This window comes from Sus scrofa, chromosome 2, assembly GCF_054392235.1.
Source record: "Sus scrofa isolate SSC_HxYL_T2T_F1_AM1 chromosome 2, Sscrofa_HxYL_maternal_Yorkshire_Landrace_v2.0, whole genome shotgun sequence".
Taxonomy (NCBI): domain Eukaryota; kingdom Metazoa; phylum Chordata; class Mammalia; order Artiodactyla; family Suidae; genus Sus; species Sus scrofa.
In genome coordinates this window covers 99,438,487-99,452,654 of record NC_139384.1, presented here as the reverse complement: position 1 = coordinate 99,452,654, position 14,168 = coordinate 99,438,487, and the positions used below count along the sequence as shown (strand labels likewise).

At 44.9% G+C, this 14,168-nt stretch overlaps 1 protein-coding gene across 2 annotated transcripts in view; it reads left to right on the top strand.

The window, feature by feature from the left end:
• The window catches only part of SERINC5 (serine incorporator 5), a 203,092-nt gene that overhangs the window by 73,209 nt on the left and 115,715 nt on the right, over window positions 1–14,168 (top strand). The window contains exon 1 of one of the 2 annotated variants that reach the window (XM_013994946.3): window positions 11,145–11,301. The exons of the other annotated variant lie outside the window; for it this stretch is intronic. Coding sequence (XP_013850400.2) covers window positions 11,275–11,301 — 27 coding nt within the window. The 5' untranslated portion in view covers window positions 11,145–11,274. Of the gene's footprint in view, window positions 1–11,144; window positions 11,302–14,168 lie in introns of those variants that run through there. 2 annotated transcript variants of the gene reach the window in all.

Below are 14,168 nucleotides of genomic sequence, written 5' to 3'. Positions count from 1 at the left end.
CCCACTGGGCGAGGCCAGGGATCCAACCTGAGTTCTCATGGATACTAGTCGGGTTGGTAACCGCTGAGCCACGACAGAAACTCCCCCACTGCTTTTAAATAAAGCAAGGGAATAGGAGTGTTTAATCTTGCTTTCAACCTGCTAGAATCAACATGGGAAAAAACACAGAAAAAACCAACAATTATTGATTAATGATGTCAGTTCAATAAGTGCATCTTTTTTTTTTTTTTTTTTTTTTTTTTTTTTTTTTTTTTTTTCTGAGAGCAGCTATTTTTTTAAACTTTTCCTTTGGGTTTCAGAATTAATAACTTTCTTCCCTGGGTGTTTTCCTCTTCCTTTTCGCATTAAAGAGGGAAACAAAAATGAAATGGTCTTTGAAGTTTTTCTTAACGATCTTTCTCAGCCATTTAAAATTCGCTTACTGTTGAATCTAAAATGCTCTTCTGTAACCAAAATCCTATTATGAATAAATAAGCTGGATTGTCTTTCTATGAAACCTCAGGAAGCTTCTTCCGCTTTTCCAGTCTTCACAGAACAATGTAAACACCTTTCAAGTGAAACCCTCAATGAAAGTCTTTTATTGATTTCCATGAAACTATATGGTTTCACAGGCAGTTAACTGACTGGGGTTCTTTTAAAACCAGTCATCTCCAAAGAGCACTTACTTCAAAGGGTGGATTATACAAAGCGAATTTGAAACAAACCAGCAGGAGCAGTCTCTTTAAATACGTATTTAAAAGATAAGACAACACAAAGTGCTGTTATTTGAAGAAATGGGCTCACCTCTTATTCTTCTGCTCAGGAAATTAATTAGAATGGATTAACTAGGAAAAGTGAAAAGGATGCCTGATCTCATTTTTGTCCGCTTCACACCCACCCCCACCCCCAGCCCCCAACATCTAGCCCTTCTGAATTTGTTTACTTGAAATCAGGATATGAAAAGTTTTGTGGATTGAATTTTAAAATTTCTTTGGTATGCAGAAGAACAAAAATGAGATGTTTTCATAAGCGTTTTTTTAAAGTTCATGAAACCAAGCAGGGCCCTGTGGGCTCCTGAGCACACAATCCTTTCTGTGTCCCCCATTTCTTGTTTTCGGGGAATAAACTTCAGCCTCCATGACCTTTCCTGAGTTCCAAAGGGCAGGTTCAAACAGTTGCTACTCAGGGAAGGGAGGAGATGCAGAGACCGGAGAGGAGCAATCGAGAAACAACAGTACAGCTTTGGGGACAGGGTCCTGGTCCCTCTTCAAGGGATATGGATAACAATATCTTTGAGTTCTTCTGCAGAACGAAAACCCTCAACAAATGGAAGGTGTTAGTGAAGCATTCTTTATTCTGGAAAGGAGACACCACCAGACTACTGAACACCAGCTTTGAAAACATGCAAGCTTGCCTCTATCCTGATCCTTGTCTGTGGCCCAATTTTTCACTCCCCAAACTATAAAACCACCTCCCCCTTCTCTCCTAAGGGGGGCACAGTCTTTAAAGCATTAGCCTACTGTGACTCTCCTTTGCCTGGCAAAGCAATAAAGCTATTTTTTCTCCTTCACCCAAAACTCTGTCTCCGAGTTTCTATTCAGCACCGGTGAGCAGAGGCTGAGTTCGGGGAACATTCATAACAAAGTTGAAGAGTGATTGTAACAACGATTATTTCCTTGATTTACCCAAATATTTATTTCTAAGAGAAGAAATTGGAAATTTTCAAAAATCGACTCAAAGACTACTGCATACTTAATTGACATTCCTACTTAGTTTTCTTTCTTTTTTTTTTTTTTTTTTGTCTTTTTGCCTTTTCTAGGGCCACTTCCCACAGCATATGGAGGGTCCCAAGCTAGAGGTCTAATCAGAGCTGTAGCCAGCAACCTACGCCAGAGCCACAGCAACACGGGATCCGAGCCGCGTCTGCAGCCTACACAACAGCTCACGGCAATGGCGGATCCTTAACCCACTGAGCGAGGCCAGGGGTCGAACCCGCAACCTCGTGGTTCCTAGTCAGATTCGTTAACTACTGAGCCACGATGGGAACTCCCCCTACTTAGTTTTCTTAACAGAAAGGTTAACTCAAAATCTGACTGTAGGAGTTTCTTATATATATAGTATAAGAAGAATATAAATATATATATTTTTCCCGTTAACATGACAACTAGGCCCTTAGTCCAAGAAGACTTAAAAAAAAATTAATTTGGGGAGTTCCTGTTATGGCTCGGCGGAAACAAATCCGACTAGTATCCATGAGGATGCAGGTTTGATCCCTGACCTTGCTCAGTGGCTTAAGGATCCAGCGTTGCTGTGAGCTATGGTGTATGTTGCAGATGAGACTCAGATCCCATGTTGCTGTGGCTGTGGTGTAGGGCACTAGCTACAGCTCCAGTTTGACCCCTAGCCTGGAAACTTCCATATGCTGCACCTAAGGCCCTAAAAAGTAAAAAAAAAAAAAAAAAAAAAATTTAATTTGTTCCCAGGAAGGTTGAGCAATGCTGAAAAACCTGTTGAACAACCCACTTCATTAACCTGGGCTCCCTGGGGTGTTATATAGGAGTATTTTCCTTCAGATTATTTATACTCAGAGGACTTGCCAAACAAATTAATAATGTGAAATGGATTAAATGGAGAATCTTTAAAACACTGGGGCAAAACTTTTAAAGCACCCATTTGAGTGCTGAAGAATCATTACTTTTCTCTATGCACAATACAGCTGAGGATAGTTACAAAAGATTTCTCTGGTTCCCCAGAGCATCTGCCTAAAAGGGCAAAAGACACATTGTTAGCTTATTTGTTATCATTACTTGAATTTGGAACAATAAAAGCACATTTCTTTAAACATTCCTTTAAGTGGGAATTAGTGGAGTAATATTTAAAAGATTGTCGACTGAAAAAAATGCACAACCTAAAATTTGAGAATTATGTTTTATTTGACGGACAATACTGAGGACTTGATCCCAGGAGGCACCCTCTCAGATAACTCTGAGAAACTGCTCTCAAGAGATAAGGGAGGGAGTTCCCATCGTGGCTCGGTGGTTAACGAATCAGACTAGGAACAATGAGGTTGTGGGTTAGATCCCTGGCCTTGCTCAGTGGTGTAGGTTGCAGACGTGGCTCGGATCCCGCATTGCTGTGGCTGTGGCGTAGGCCGGCGGCTACAGCTCCGATTAGACCCCTAGCCTGGGAACCTCCATATGCCTTGGGAGCGGCCCTAGAAAAGGCAAAAAGACAAAAAAAAGAGGTAAGGGAGGAGCCAGGATATACAAGAGTTTAAGAAAGCCAGATAGCTCAAATTAATGAAGTTTAGTGCTTTGCTGTGTAAGGGACGGTGCAGAAGTCTGGGCTCATTGAAATCATTCCTTTGGTATGCACCTCAGCTATCTGTGAGTATCCAGTGCTTTCTCATCCTGAGCCTCCTCAGGGTGCACCTATGGGCGTGGTTGCAGTGGCTCAAGGCATGGTGGCAGCCATCCTGTTTCTATTCTGAGTTCCCTTTGGGCTCGCCATAAGGGCAGCTGTAACGTGGGGGCCTGATGGCTACAATATCCTTTGTTTACTGCTTTGACAAGCAATATTTTTTCATTGACAAGATAAAAAGAAAATTATTTTAAGGAGGAATTATTTCTCCTGTCTCAAGCAGGCTGAGGAGCAGGAGCGACGTGGTTAGGGGAGTAGTGACCATAGAATCTGCAGCTCCTGTGGCCTGGAGGGCAGAATCCAGGCCAGAGAGGATTGAGGAGAGTGGAGCCACACTCTCTTGGAAGTTTTAAGACAAAGGAAAGAGGAAAGGATGGTGGCGAGTCAAGGGAGGTTGTCTTCATTTGTTTAATTTAGGAGAAATCTGACCATGTTTGTAGCTTAAGAATGATTCAATAAAGGAAAGACTGAAAATGCTTGGAAGAGAGAAAATTGAAGAGGTAGGAGATAATGGAATTAAAGGTAGGAATGAACAAAAGGGGGCAGGTTTGTGGGGGGCGGGGGGAGGGACCGAGAGGAGGGGAGATGGACTAGATACCAGAAAGATGATACCGGAATCGGGTTCTTGTTCACAGCAGTCAAAGAATGAATTCCGTGAACACACAGGCAGCAAGCAAGCAAAATCTTTATTAAAGAAAAGCAAATAGCTCCCAGGACAGCTGGGAGCGGGGAGAAAAGCCTTCTTTCTCTATTGTCCTTTAGGGGTTTTTATTCCTTCAAGGGGGAGGGTTCCAATGTGAGGTCTAGAAAGACGTGGTTTTTTCCCATTGGCCTTGTTCAATTACCTATATCAGTCCTTGTCCAATAGGGGTTTTAGGATTGGAAATGTCCTGTAAGTTTTCTGGTTTCTTTGTCTTCTTTCCTTAGATTAAGTCACCATTCCTCTCATTCCTTTTCTATCAGTGGAGGAGTGGGCTGGAGGTTCGAATTTCCAGTAGTAAACAAAGCCTGTGGGGAATGCGCATTTCCTGTAATAAAACAAGGCCTGTGGAGGCCCTGGAGCCCTTAAACCACAAAGAGTAATCAATAAACATATCAAAAGAATGTATTAGAGCCCATGCTCCTACTCTACCTACCTAAATTAGTATTCTGTCTCAGACTGGGAGTTTGGGATTGGCATATACACACTGAGGTATATGGAATGCTTGGCCAATGAGGACCTGCCGTATAGCACAGAGAACTCCTCTACTCAATATTCTATGATATATTTGGGAAAAGAATCCGAAAGAGAATGGATAAGTGTATATGTATGACTGAATCACTTTGCTGTACAGCAGAAATGATCACAACCTTTGTAACGCAACTATACTTCAATAAAACTTTAAAAAATGATTGATGAGGAGTTCCTGTTGTGGTGCAGTGGGAACAAATCCGACTAGAAACCATGAGGTTGTGGGTTCAATCCCGGGCGTCCCTCAATGCATTGCCGTGAGTTGTGGTGTAGGTCGAAGACTCTGCTCAGATCTAGCGTTGCTGTGGCTCTGGCGTAGGCCGGCAGCAAACAGCTCTGAATGGATCCCTAGCCAGGGAACCTTCATATGCCACAGGTGCAGCCCTAAAAAGACAAAAAAAAAAAAAAAAAAAAAAGACAAAAGTAAAAGATTGATGAGTACTAAAAAAGAATGAATACTTTGTATTTTAAGTTGCTCCGTTTAAGGGCTAAAAGTAGGGATTTGGAGTCCTATGTCTGCCAATATGCTCATCAAAACAAGGGAATAAATCAATAAAGAGGACTCCAGCAAGCCAGATCTCCAACAGAAGAGAGTAGCCAAGGGAAGTGCCAGGACAGAATGGCAGTGGTCAGTAGTAGCATGGAGGGATCCGACTACAGTAGTTTTGGAGAGCTCTGAGAGAGAAAGGGCTTGAATTGACAGACTATCTGACGTGAGGGATTATCTGGAGGAAAAGAATTACAACAGATCATATGGACATATGGAGGAGTTCCCTCTGTGACGCAACGGGATCAGCTACGTTTTAGGAGCACGGGGATGCAGGTTCAATCCCCTGCCCGGCACAGTGGATTAAGAATCTGTCATTGCTGCAGCTGCACCTTAAGTCAGATCTGATTCCTGGCCCTGGAACTCTATATGCTTCAGGGCAGCCAAAAATGAAAAAAGCAAACAAAAACAACAAAAAAGCCATATGGACAGATAGAGAAAAATCAAGATTAGGTCCATAAAAAAGTATGGGAGCCAAACAACACCAGATACTAAATACATGCTAGGTTCTGTTTAAGTGCTTTTATGTGTATATTTTTATTAATCCTTCTCATATAAAGCAGAAGAAACAGGTACAGAGAGATGAAGTCACTTGCTCAAAATCACAGCAAAGTTCTGACTCTAGGGCATGGCTCAAGAATCTTGACCCCCTAACCAGTAGAATGGACTGCTTCTCTAGGAAAGAGGGATGAGATTGAAAAATACAAGTGACAAGAAAGAAATGCTGTCCTTATACACTATGTGGTTCTGCAGTGAATAATTTGTACTAGCCATAATTACATAAATCCTGACTTAATTTTATGAAAACTGTGATATAATTAGATTGGCAAGATGGCAGATGGAAGTGCCCGGTGGGTTAAGCTTTCAGCCCACATGGAACATAAAAGATAATACACAATAAATATAGTCAACAGATTAGGAAATAACAGAGCAGAAGAATATTATTTTAAAAGATGGAGATAAGGAGTTCCCGTCATGGCTCAGTGGAAATTAATCTGACTAGCATCTGTGAGGACACAGGTTTGTTCCCTGGTCTCTCTTAGTGGGTTAAGGATTCAGCGTTGCTGTGAGCTGTGGTGTTGGTCACAGATGCTGCTCAGATCTGGTGTTGCTGTGGCTGTGGTGTAGGCTGGCAGCTATAGCTTCAATTCGTCCTCTAGCCTGGGAACCTCCAATTGCTGCAAGTGCTGCCCTAAAAAGACAAAACAAAACAACAACAACAATAAAAAGATGGAGATAAGAAGGAAAAACTGGAGTTCCCATCGTGGCTCACAGGATAATGAACCCGACTAGCATCCACAAAGTTTCGGGTTTGATCCCTGGCCTTGCTCAGGGCTTTAAGGATCCAGGTGTAGCTGTGAGCTTTGGTGTAGGTCGCAGATGGGGCTTGGATCCCGCATTGCTGTGACTGTGGCGTAGGCTGGTGGCTGCAGCTCCTATTCAACCCCTAGCCTGGAACTTCCATATGCTGCAGGTGCCCCTAAAAAGCAATAAATAAATAAATAAAAATTTAAAAAACTACATATAATAGTAGAAATAAAGGAGAATGCAGTTACCATAAGGAGTTGGGTGGGGGCACTATTACACTCTCATTGGTTTTTTGCCTAAGGTCCCAAATTGATGACTGTTCTGGAATGATTACCTCGTGGTTTACTTGTAATTGGAATTAATTAAAGTTTCACTACTAGGTTGAGATCCCTAGAGATTTTATGACAGAGAAATTTCTTCTTTTATATTTAAATACCAACAGAACACATCAGTAGGGTTTTTTTCAAACTTGAGAAAATTTTAGGTACTTAGACTAATTTTCTCTGCTTTTAAGCTATCCTTGAACGGGACATTAAATTTATAATGAAGTTTTCTAAATTCAAAGGTTAAAAAAAGCCAGTGTACTCTTATGCTTTTTCCTTTAATAACATATGTATATCACTATTGTTTTCAGTTCAGTGACTGGTATTTTTTAAACCCAACAGTGGCTTCTCCTTCCTAAAAAGGAAAAAACAAACAAAATCCTCAAACTCAGGAGGGAAAGACAGCAAATTATAAGCTAATTATTTATAATACGTTGTATATATACATGTATAATTAAATTGTATAAATGGAGCTAATGTAGTTAATTTAAGAACATTTTTTGGGGGGAAATATTTCACATGGTCTGCCAAGAGCGGCAGTCTTGTTGAAACAGGTCTATTGTTTCAGAAACAAGGGTTTCTGAAAAATCCACATCAAAAGAGATGGACTGTAAAATTACCTACAAGTTAAGAACACTGTGTACAACTGTTGTTCTTGAAAAGACCTGCAGAGTACTTAAAATAAAATTAAGGTGCCAATGTTTTATGTTATGTCTTACTGACATTACTTCTATTCTGATATTACCTCTATTAACTAACCACAGATGCAAATAATGCTATCGACCAGACCTTGAATAGTAACTGTAGGAGTTCCCATCGTGGCTCAGTGGTTAATGAATCCAACTAGAAACTATGAGGTTGCGAGTTTGATCCCTGGCCTTGCTCACTGGGTTAAGGATCTGGTGTTGCTGTGAGCTGTGCTGTAGGTCGTAGATGCGGCTCGGATTTGGCACTGCTGTGGCTCTGGCGTAGGCCGGCAGCAACAGCTCCAATTGGACCCCTAGCCTGGGAACCTCCGTATGTCGTGGGTGCAGCCCTAGAAAAGACAAAAAAAAAAAAGTAACTGTAAAGCCTTCAGAGCCAGACTTGATGTAAAGAAAAGAATGTTTCGGGCAACTCTAGTTCTATAAGGATCAAGCCATTAGTCACTGTAGTCACCCACTGACTGCATTGTGAGGGGACTTCAGAATGGAGAAAAATAGGAAGCAGTCTATGTTTTGTCCCTATATAGTGAAGATGCAAATCCAAGGCAAAACATCCTAGCCCCTAGATGGTTAAATTTCAGGAACTCCAAATTCTTGCACTTTCCCCTTTCATAGAAAAGTATTAAAATAATTAATGAGATGTCTGTTCTTTGTGATTAGCAGTAATCTTTTATGTTTGACTACTTTTTTTTTTTTTTCAGCAAAAAATGCACATATACCTGGGCTCTCATCTCTTCAGAGCAGTTCTTCAGACCCATCCAAGTGGCTAACTCCTGAGCTATGGTCCACAGAAGGGCCCCTGAATACTTTCACCTTGTGCATTTTTCTTTCAGTTGACAGTGGCCACGTTCCTTTGAGTTCTCCCAGCAGGGAGGAAGAATTATTTCTTAACGTCTTTTTAACTCATACCAGTTAGGGCTTATGAAGGTCAGGTCCTGTTCTGCATAGTCTGTAGGGGTGACTTTTATGCACTATTAGTCCTCGTTTCGCAGATGATAAAACTGAGGCTCAGAGGTTGCCCTGCCTGTTCTTGGTGGAGTTAAAATTCATAAGTTAATGGGTCCAGAAGCACAGGCTTCTGCTGTGTTTTGCAGGTACCTTGGACATAGTCTACAAAGTCTCCCATTATTAAATCATGTTCTCTTTGCCATGTTGTTACTAATATAGTCACAGAATCCTCACACATTGTTATCAATTTGGCAAAAAGAGCACAGGATTCTGGAGGCCTAGATCCTACTACCAGCTCGGCCTGTAACCCAGTGGTGCCCAGGTTCTATCCCTGGCCTAGGAACTCCTCCTTTTTTTAAATTATAATTTTTAAAATTTTAGTTAGAGCCAACTCTCATTACTTCCCATGGTTCTGAGTAGGGCTTGCTCCATTCTTTTTCTTTTTTTTTTTCCTTTGTCTTTTCTAGGGCGGCACCACAGCATATGGAGGGTCCCAGGCTAGGGGTCTAATCGGAGCTGTAGCTGCCAGCCTACGCCACAGCCGCAGCAATGCCAGACCCGAGTCGTGTCTTCGACCCACAGCACAGCTCACGGCAACACCAGATCCTTAACCCACTGAATGAGGCTGTGGATTGAACCCGAAACCTCATGGTTCCTAGATAGATTCGTTAACCACTGAGTCACTACGGGAACTCCCATTATTTTTCTTCTTCTAAATGCTGGCATCTGAGATTCTAGGAGATTCTGTTACCAACCGCGGTCCTTGGACTGTTTAATGAACAGAAATTGTTAAGAGGCCAGATAAGAATTTCAGGCAAGGCTTAGTTAGTTAGGGCTGAAGCTGCTGCATCAGGGAGAAAAAGCAAGAAACAGGTGCCCTTGGAGTTCCCATTGTGGCTCAGAGGTTAACAAATCAGACTAGTATCTATGAGGACGAAGGTTCAATCCCTGGCCTTGCTCAGTGGGTTAAGGATCCGGCATTGCCATGTATTGTGGTATAGGTTGCAGACATGGCTCAGATCCTGCGTTGCTGTGGCTGTGGTGTAGGCTGGCTGCTACAGCTCCGATTGGATCTGGGTTGTGGGTGTGGCCCTAAAAAAAAAAGGAAAAAAAAAAAAAAAAGAAACAGGTGAACTTGCCAGCTCTGGGAGGGAAGCTGCTTGGGTCTTTAAATGGGATAACTGCAGGGATGGATGGATGAGTTTGACAAAAGGCATAGCTTTGGTAGTCTCTCTACCCTGTGGTGGTACAGTATTCAGGGATCATGGACAGTACTCTGCTTTTACTCCTGGCACCTGAAAAACCTGTAGTTTGTGACCTTTTTGTATCCTGTTGCTCAAAATTGCCTCAAATGTGTATGTGTGCAGTTATTTTTAGTCACATAATTTTTTTGTATTCTGTTGCTCAAGGAGCCCTTTGTGCAGGTGCAAGCACTCTGGTAGAGGATCCCTGTTCCCAGCCTGTCTCAATTCTGGGAGATCCTCTGCAGCTAAGACTTTCCTCTAAGTCTTCACCTCCTAAACTGCCCCCAAAGACACTACTTTGCCAAAGGCTTAAGGTCAGGCTTTGCATCACATCAGAGGGGGGAGATGTGGATTCCTGTCCACCTGCTTCTTCAGCTTTGCCGTTATGTTTTGGGCAAATTATTGAAACTGTTTGGGCTTCAGTTGCCTCATTTCTAAAATATGTAATGCTTGGAGTTCCCCTCGTGGCAAAGTGGTTAACGAATCCGACTAGGAGCCACGAGGTGGCAGGTTCGATCCCTGGCCTCGCTCAGTGGGTTAAGGACCTGGCGCTGCCGTGAGCTGTGATGTAGGTCGCAGACGCGGCTGGGGTCTGGTGTAGCTGTGGCTCTGCTGTAGGCTGGCGGCTGCAGCTCCAATTGGACCCCTAGCCTGGGAACCTCCATATATCGCGGGTGTGGCCCTAGAAAAAACAAAACAAAACAAAAAACGTAATGCTTGCTTTAAGGAGTAAAAGGGTTTGGTGAAAGTTTGCACTAACAGAAATTCCTCTTCTTGGGGAAGTAGCCATGAGGAGAGCAGATTTGGGTAGAGGGAAAAACTTGGGGTGCCTCTCTGCCTTTTGCACAGAATATTGGGGACTTTTTTTTTTTTTTTTTTTAGCTAGAGTCTGGTGAGAGGAAGCAGGAATGCAAACTAATTTTCAGGACCGGGATGCACTGTCACACGGGTTGGGGAAGAGAGACTGGAAATTAGACCAATGTCCTAGGAAACGCAGAATGGGCGCTCAGCAATCTTGGCAGATGAGGAAGATAAAGAGAATTTTGGAACAGGGATCTCATGGATATCCCAGTTCGGCACAAGGCAGAGTACAGACCAGCTCTCAGCCATTCCCAATGCGCCAGTTCAGCGCAGAACACTCAAAATCGCTCACTCAGGGCTCCAAGCTTTATTGAGTTGGGAACCGATAGGGAGGCCGGCTCGACGGCGGGCAGACCCGGGAGTCCAGCGCGGCACCGGAAAGCGATCACTGCCACCAGCTGCCTGACGCCAGCGGAAGTGCCTGCGAGGGGCAGGCCTGCTCCGAGGCGGTGCGCCAGGAAAGGGGCGGGTTCAGGCTCAGACTCGGCGGCCAGCCTCTGGGGACCGGGGGGGGAGGGGCCAGCGGTGGCGGGGCGGGGTTTGGAGGCGGTTGTTTTTACCCAGGCCGCCGTGCCTAGCGCTCAGCTGGAGCTGCGCGGCGTGGAAGCGTGAGCCTTCTTGGAGAGGGGCTCTAGAGCCAGGAGGGAGCCTAGAGGGCCAAAGGGAAGCTGAGAGCAGGAGAGCACGCCGGTGGTGGTCGGCCGTCGCAATGTCAGCGCAGTGCTGTGCGGGCCAGGTGAGCTGGGGGAGACGCATCGGGCGACCCCGCCAGGAGCAGAGGCAGCGCCAGCTTCCCTGGGTGCGCGCCCCAGCTCCGCGGGCGAAACTGGGGCCGGTGACCCGTGCCGCCTGGGTTATTGCCTCGGGCTGGAGCGCGGCGCTCAGCGGTCGGGGAAACCCTGTGCTGTGGGCAGACAGGCGGGAGGGACACGGGGAAGCCCTAGAGGCGATCCCAAGGTCTTCCCGTTCGGCTGTGAAACTTCGTTTAGGGCGGGGCGGTCAAGGCTTGGGCGGAGTATCCCGACAGAATCTGGGGCACGTCGCCTCCTCCCCAGGGCAGGAGTGTGTGGTGCTGAGCTCTGTAGCCCACCTGGCTCTGCCAAGCCCATGAACCCAGAATAAGACGTGCGTTTGGGCAACCTCTCCTTTTACATGACCTGAACGAAACTTGGGTTGTATGGCCCAGGCAGGTTGCTGTGGACATCTGACAAGGCATTGGCTCTGTTCGTTCGAAAATGTCTTGAAGCCTGCTTTCCAAACCACAGTGCTCAGGGCTGGGCGCAGGGGAGACTCAGCCCTGTGTCCTGAGTTTCCCGACCCACCTTGGCTGGGCGCGAACGCGGCTGCCTTGGAAGAGCTTGAGCCTTCCCATCCCTCCTTTCACATGAACTTGCCCGAACCTGTTTTGTAACTCTCGCCTGTTAAACTCATGATATCTTAAACATGTATGTCCACTTGGGATAGGCGTCTTCTACCGGTTAGTAGTGCCTGGGGCAGAGGTAGTACGTTTTAACGCCTTAACGCTGATTTCACTCCTTCCTGCAGAGTTCGAAAAAAAAAAAAAAAAGTAGGTAAAGCCTTTGGAACGTCGCGCTCCCTCTTGCCTAGACGTGTTGATTATCATCATTTTTGTACTGAGTTTTAATGGTGCATTTTCTCAGATGAGTCTAACTCCGGGGGGCCATTCAAGTACAAGGGCTGTTCTTGCATCCTAATCCATTTAGCCTGGCGACAAATCAAAGGCCACAGTGTAGGTGACCGTAAGTGATGGCAGGGGTTAAGCTGTGGGTTTTTGTAATCGACTGATTATACTGGCAGATAGTCCGCCCTCTCTTGCGTAGCCATGTGAAGTTATCGCTTGGTTTTTGAGGTCTCATACTGTACTTGGCATGCATTCAAGCTGGCCTTTTCAGAGATGAGGAAATTGAGGTTTTTTACCTGAGATAGAATGACTTGCCCTGCCTGAGTCAGGGAGACTCAGACACCCTAAAGGACGCTAAACACCTTCTCAGGGCTTTGGAGAGGAGGTGCACCAGAAAAAGTTGTTTTCCGAATGATCCGAATCTCAAGAAAGCTTTGCAAATCCTTCATTGTTGTTTTGAGATAGTTCCAATTTAATGTGACACTTTGTTAATATAGTAATTACATTACAGATATTTTAGGCACCTGTTCTCCATTCCCTTGAAAGCCCCTTGAAGCTTTCTGTGGCTCCCAGCAGCTAATAAAGAGTCTAAACATCATTGCCAGTATTCAAGTGGGCTTGTAAAAGAATTATTGGTATGGTTGGTATTTTGGCAGAATTTAATGACTTTCTAAAATCCCCCTCTCAGGACTTTGGAAAGAACCAAATCCTGGCGGTTCATCACTGGAAAGTTAACTTCTGCTTTCTTGGGACTGCTTGAGGCTTCACTGTGGTGGGTCTCATTGCAGGGAGGGGGTTAACGACATTGTGATTTCGAGTGGATGGGGCTGTTAAGAAGTTCACATTTAAAGAAACCACAGCATCTTCAGAAGCTATCTATGAATCTTTAAAGAAAATTTTTTTCTTTGAGTACCTGTGAATTGATTTTACTTCCATCACTTCTGCCATCATTGTATGGGTTCCCCCCACTACCACCAACCAACTTCCCAACTCTCTGGATACTAACTGGATGTACAACAATTCAGTTTAATTCTAACCCTACCTGGAATTAGTGTCCCACAGGTTGAGGGCTTAATCCCCAAGACTCCCTCCCACTCGCATTTCTGCTGCCAACCACAAGTCTCCTGGGCCTCGCATACCCAGGAATGAAGACCAAATATAATTTCTGATTATGTCACAATATCACTGTGTGGAGATGCTGGAGATAGGGCAGTGAGCCAGACAAACGTCATCTCTGTCTCAGTGGCCGGTCCAGCTAGGGGGTGGGGATGGGGCAGCATTTCATAAGCATGTAAGCAATGCAACAGTGAGTACTGTAACAGGTCCTGGTGGCAGAGCGGCTTTAGGTAGATGAGGTAGAGAAGCAGACATGACCAGATGTGACCAGAGGCCGGCAGCCCCACCATTGCAGTTAGGATTTTATTCCTGTTACAGGGAGAGGTGTTGGAAGATTTTGAGGAGGTGAGAACGGTGGCTTGATTTACACTTAGAAGATCATGGAGTTCCCGTCATGGTGCAGTGGTTAATGAATCCGACTAGGAACCATGAGGTTGTGGGTTCGATCCCTGGCCTTGCTCAGTGGGTTAAGGATCCCGGCGTTGCCGTGAGCTGTGGTGTAGGTTGCAGACGCGGCTTGGATCCTGTGTGGCTGTCGTGTAGGCCAGTGGCTACAGCTCCTATTAGACCCCTAGCCTGGGAACCTCCATATGTCCTGGGAGCAGCCCTAGAAAAGGCAAAAAGACAAAAAAAAAAGGAGATCACTTTGGGTGCGGTGAAGACTTGACTGTGTCAGAGACTAGCATGGAGGTAAGGGAGAACAGTCAGAGCTGTTCATTTAGTGAATATTTTTTATTGCCTCCTCCTGTGTGCCAGCGGTGTTCAGGGCTTCAGCAATGAACCAAAATCTTGCCTGGTGGAGCTTGAATCCTGGCAATGTGCTATTGCTGCAGACAAGGAGGACA